Source organism: Psammomys obesus, unplaced genomic scaffold (assembly GCF_907164565.1).
Source record: "Psammomys obesus unplaced genomic scaffold, mPsaObe1.curated_primary_1811, whole genome shotgun sequence".
NCBI lineage: Eukaryota > Metazoa > Chordata > Mammalia > Rodentia > Muridae > Psammomys > Psammomys obesus.
Window position 1 is genome coordinate 8,082,800 of NW_026596109.1, and position 5,993 is coordinate 8,088,792.

The window sequence follows — 5,993 nt, forward strand, 5'->3', positions numbered from 1 at the left end:
GTGTGTGTGTGTGTGTGTGTGTGTGTGTGTGTGTGTGTGTGTGTGTGTGTGTTGCAGATCCGGTTATTGGGCATCGTCCCTGCTAGATAAGCACCATGGAGCTATGTCACCAGCCAGGATCTTTATGTAATTCATTCCCAGTATGAACCCAGTATAAACCAGTTGTGTATACCTTATTAAATTACATGACTGACAGCTGCCAATTACAATGGATTCTTTAATACAAACTCCTGTTGCTGAATCTCTCAGGCTGCTTCTGTGTATTCAGTTTGGCTGCCTAATGGGAAGCCAACTTTCCTTACTCCAGTAGCTCCTCAGGTTCTTGACTCTTTCATCATAAGCTCCCTCAGACAGCAACCACGTCTGAGCCATCTTGCAACTGGGTGTTTTGTAAATGTTTCCCAATCATTATGAGAAAGACTCAGGAAGGTCACATGCTGGGGAGGAGGAAGAATGCTGGGAATGAGGGCAGGAGGTTTGCCCACTGACCTTTCTTCCCAGTAAGTTGCTGACTCTCACTGTCAAGACCCAGGCTTCTGGACTCCTCCCTCACATGGTTGATATCACGGGGCTTTTAGGAAAATGTGGTCACCATTAGTTCCTTGCTCCGGCTCCTGCTGTCAGAGTTTGTGTTGGCTGATCTCCTTTGGTCCCAATATGGATTCCTTTGTAAGGAAAAGAAAAGCAGTGTGGATTAATAACTGAGTAATTATGAGTGCTCCCTTTGTTAGAAACTTACCTTTCATAACACATTTGCCTTGAGAAATCAGAAATGTTAACCTGCAGATTCGAAACACTGACTAAAAGTCCATGAAAGTAGGGTTTACTCTTTTCACAGCCCAGGCTAGTTACTGCCTCAGTTTCCTGTCTGCACAGTGATTGCTGGAAGATAAGACTTCTACCGCCAACCTCCTCCTACCCACCCCACCGGCTAAAAATCTCTGATTTGGGCCCCTCTTTTTTTTTTTTTTTTTTTTTTTTTATTGTCTGTGTTTGTTGCATCTCTCTTGGCCTGTTCCTGGGCCACACTGGGCACTTACTGATTTGGATTTCTGGTTTGCACCCTAGGTGTTCTTTGTGTCTGACCTCTTCAAGAATAAGACTTCGCTCTCGCTGCCTGCCCCTGCTATCAGGAGGGAGATCCTGTCACCTGTGGACATCATCGACAGGAACAATCACCATAACATGGTGTAGGTGCTGCGGGCCTCCGGAGCGGTTTCTCTGAAGTGACTGCTTGACAGCGTGTTCCTGCTGCTCTCCAATCTCATCAGACAGTAGAATGTAGGGAAAAGCTTTTTTGCCCAGTGGATTTTGAAAACATTTACAGAAAAAAAAAAAAAAAAAAAGAGTGAGAAAGAAAGAAAAGAAAAGAAAAGCCTTATCTTGTGGCCTTCCAAAATAGGTTGGTTGACTGTGTGGGGATGACAGTGCCTGAGTCCTGAGTTCCGGCTTTGCGGCTGGCTAAGTGTTCATGTTCTAGTGAACACCGGCTTGTCCAGGAGCAAAACACTAGAATAATTGAGCAGAGACTGCGGTCACCTTTTGTGACCCGAGAAATGCCAGGCCAGTGAGAACAGCTAGAGCTCCTAAGTAGCCCACAAGGCTCGAGCCAGCACCGATTTCAGCCCTTTGCCCGCCCCACTCTACTGTGACTTTGGTTCAATTTGAAGTTTTGCATTTTGAAATCCTGGGCATGAGCGCATTTGCTCAGTCAAATGGTCAGATTCTGAATCCGAGTCCCAAGCCCCGAGGCCTCTGCCATCTCCCCATCCCCAGGCTAACAACCGCAGCCCCTCACTTTTAGAGATTAGGAGACCCTTTGTGGAAGAGTGAACTTCACAAATAGCACAATTTCCGAAGGCCCGGAGGGTGTCTTCTCATACACCACACTGTGACGAGGAACTGCCATTGCAGGATCAATCACCCGGCACTTCACGTGTAGAGACGCATAGACTTCGGTTACTGCTATCCCCCTTTTGTCCTTGCTGGGGGCCTGCCGGGATTTCATGTGAGGGCCAGGGATGAGCACAAGGCGTGGTCAGCCTTTGGCTGATCAAAAGAGCTTCAGTAAAGGGAGGGAAAGGGCAGAATGAAAAAAAAAAAATGAACCAACTCTTGGCTCCTTGGGATCAGAGAGAGCCAGGGTGGCATGGCCTTGTGCCCGGAAGGCTACCCTTCAAGATGAGGGAGCCTGGAGCGTTACAGGAGTTGATTTTTTGCTGTATAAAGCACTATTGTCTCGGGGTTGACCCCTGGGACAGTTCTTGGTGGGTTCTGCTGGGCGGAACACATGGTCCAATCTTCGTAAGAGAGTTTTCCTCATCCTCTATCCACGGTGTCCTTCCAAGCAAGTTCCTACTCTAGACAGTAGACAGGGACCCTTCTACTGAACTTCCAAGGAAAAGAAGAAGAGAAACAAAGTGCTTTTCAAATCTTTCAAAGGGCTACATGCAACCATATGGGTCAACCACATACATATCTTTCCACAGACTCCGTCCTTTCATTTCAACATAGAGCAAGCTATGATTTTATATATAAATATTATATAAATAATGTATAAAACATTAAAAGTTAACTATGTAAGATATTATTTCTGAAACAATTTTAGTTATATCCACTATGACTATAAACTGTGTCTCGACCTGTGTTATTTACTTTAGCTGCTTAAAGGAGCATTGAGTTTCTTTTTTTTTTTTTAAATCTCAACTAAAAAAATCATAGTTCTGTGGTAGCCATTGTTTTACAATGAGAGAAATAACTACAACTAGAGGAAAAACTGTATAAAAACATTAAATTGTCAGTATTTTTGTAAGGTTCCGTTTTGTAAAGAGAATAATATTCAAAGACTTTTGTGGCATACAAAGTGAAAATGTGTATCTGCAAAACTAAACATGTATTAAATGTGCTTTTTAAATAAAAGCTCATAACACAACTAACCGAAGCACTGACGTCTGGACTGTTTAAGGGATGTTTGTTTGGGGATCTGTGGAAGGGAGGAAGAGGTATTTGCTCTGAGTGTGCTGGCCTCAGTGGGGAGGCACCAGCTTCTGATTGGCTCAGCGGCCCTGGCAGAGGCAGGAGGTAGAAGCCTTTTCTTTCATCTTTGAAGCCTGTTTGCAGAGGGAGGCTGGGGCCAGCCTCTCCTCTCCAGCCTCTTAAAGGGCTTTTGTGCTCTCCAGGGTTTTCGTGCGGGAGGTGGGAGCTGTGGGCCCCCCCAAAGACAGATATGGAGGCTTCCCTAGATAAGGTGTGCTTGGGGAGCCTAAGAGAGACTCTTTCCCACAGCCCATATCAAAGGAAAAGGGTGCTGGCTCTATCACAAGGGCGCTGGGTTCCTGCTCTCCTGCCTGGTGCGACCCCCACCTGGAAGGGAAATGGAAGCTGGAAACTCACGTGTGTTGTGCACCTGTGTGCCAGGCCGGTCTGCCTGGTTGTTGCTTTACATCCCAAAGAAGTTCTTAGGCTGAGAAAGGAGGGATGCTGCGGAATGCGTATGATGTAATTTTTTAAGAGCCTGATAGTATGCTGCAGGACAGGCCTTAGCTCCTCTGGGCCGCTGTAAAAATAATTACGAGTTACTTGACCCTGGAGAGCTAAGCAACACAAATCTGTTGCCTGAGCAGTGGGCTCTAAAGGAGCCTTTGCCCTTTGTAGTTTCTGGAGGCCACCTGCACTCCTTGGCTATGGACCTCTTCCTCCTTCTCACTTTGCCTTCTTTTTCTCTTCTGCTCCTCTTCCATATGTAGCATCTTGGCGATTGCCTGAACCCTGGGATAATCTAAAGTCAACTTAGAAAACTTAATTCTGTCTGCTTCTAAATTTCCCTCTGCTGCTGCGTTCAGATTCCAGGAACCTGCACTATCTGTGACCCACTGAAATTCAGGCAATTTGCTCCCAAAACTCAGTGATGGGAACAGGCACAGGATAACAGCACAGACATTTATATTAAAGGGGGAGAGGGGCTTAGGGAGAGCATGGGGGTACCCTACTTTTCTAGCACACACAGAGCCCTGGGTTCAAACCTGGTGTACACACACACACACACACACACACACACACACACACACACACACGTCTCCACCCTGAGGCTCTTAGTCTGCTTTTGGCTACCCTCAGCCGTCCCCACCAGCCAGCAACATTTTGACATTTTTTTGCAGCCTTATATCCAGGAGGCAGAAAAAGTTTTTTACCTCAAGTCTAAAGAAAAACGGTTCAGAGAGACAAGAGCTGGTGCTTCCAGAATCTAAGATGCCTGAGATGATGCATCCCTGAGAGACGTGCTAGGAGCACGAGTAGGCGACCCTCCTCAACCGTTTTTTGTTTTGTTTTCTGAAGTGTGAACCATAAGCTTTGCTAGTCTCAAGTCTGCACACCCTCTTCCGCAGTCCAAGCGAGCATGTGTATTCATTAGCTTAGTCCTAAATACTTCCTCCAGTCAGTAGCCAATGTATTCGTGTGGTTGGCACCACTGGAATCTTCCAAACACTGTTAACGGTTAGTCTGGTTCACTTTACTGAGAGGGAACTTAGGCTCAGTGAATCTTTTCTCAGTTGACACTTCTAACATGGGATAAAACTGAGATTCAGACTCAAGACTATTTCAACTAGTCATTGACTAAGTGTTTACTAATTACTTCCCAAGTCCTAGCTAAACACCTCAGTAGCAATAAAGGTCCATTAGGGAAAACTAGTTATTTCTGGTCTAGAATTTCTGGGGCTGGAGAGATGGCTCAGCAGTTAAGAGCACTAGCTGTTCTTCCAAAGGACCTGAGTTCCATCCCCAGCAACTACATGGTGGCTTTCAACCATTTGTAATAGAATTTGATCCCCTCTTCTGCTGTGCATGAAAACAGTCTTCATATACATAAAATAAATCTTAAAAAAAAAGAACTTCTGGCCTGAGTGGGGAACTAACACTCCAAGCTACTTAAAACAGAAAACAGTTTTAAACCAGTGGGGCTGGTCCATCACCTGGCTAAGGGACCGCCCCCTAGGAAGGTGGGGGATGGGCAGAATGATTATCCCTTGACAGAGATACTGTTTTACCTTCACAAATTCAAGCCCACTAGCATCATCCCAGTCAGCCTTCTGGACGCTCAGCTTGTTCTGTCTGCTCTTTTGTCCTGACTCAGAAACACAGATTTCCTTTTTTGTCTTTTCTTTGGTTTGTATATTGCTGTTTTGTTTTTGTTCATGTGTTTCCTTCCTTATTTGTCTTCTATGTCTCTTTCTTTCAGATACTGGCCAGAACTGAAGTATGCTTTTCCTAGTACTTTGGGCTTTCTTATCTTTCTCTAAAGCTCCCCTCTATTATATTTATAATATATATCAGCTTATCCTCATGTGGCTGGCCTTCATGCTGGCTTACCTTAAACTGCATGCCTTCTCTCCTCCATTTTCCTTCTCCTCACAGGTGCTGAGATTCACTTCCACATGCCCTGGTGGTTTCTTTTTAACCACTAATAAAGCTGTCTTCTTCGAACAATCTTTGGCTTTGCTTGACTTTCAATTTTCAGATTCATCCCCATCTTCAGTTTGAAAACTGTGGATACCACAAGGTTTACCCAGCTTTGCTGCCTCCTTTCTCTATAGTTGATTACTTATGTGTCTTATTATCTCATCTATTGATGGGAAACTTCCTAGAGAGTGATGTCAATCCTTTTCCTTAGGACAGAGCTGCAGTTGTTCTTTGAGGAACACTGATTAAACAGAAGATGAGGGTTTCCCTCCTCTAGTTGATGTATTAATGTGTGTATGTCAACATATTTAGGTATGTAGGTTTATGTGTTTTCACATACATGATTAACTGTGTGGTTGGACATGGGCATGTTCATTCTAGTTCCCCTGCATGGGTAATTCAAACCGTGAGGTAACATTTGTTAAGATGCTGCAATGTTCACAGTTGAGAGTAGACAGGTGAAAGAAAGGACAAACTATCATTTTGATGACCAAGTTATGGAGCATGTGGTCCAGGCAGCTTTCACTCAGAACTTC

General features: G+C 44.8%; 1 protein-coding gene across 2 annotated transcripts in view; it reads left to right on the forward strand.

Moving 5' to 3' along the window:
• Plpp3 (phospholipid phosphatase 3) overlaps positions 1 to 2,936 on the forward strand; it is a 76,432-nt gene extending 73,496 nt beyond the window's left edge. For both annotated transcript variants that reach the window (XM_055628896.1, XM_055628897.1), the window contains exon 6: positions 1,069 to 2,936. In XM_055628896.1, coding sequence (XP_055484871.1) covers positions 1,069 to 1,194 — 126 coding nt within the window. In that variant the 3' untranslated portion in view covers positions 1,195 to 2,936. The remainder of the gene's footprint in view (positions 1 to 1,068) is intronic.
• Positions 2,937 to 5,993: the final 3,057 nt, after the last annotated feature.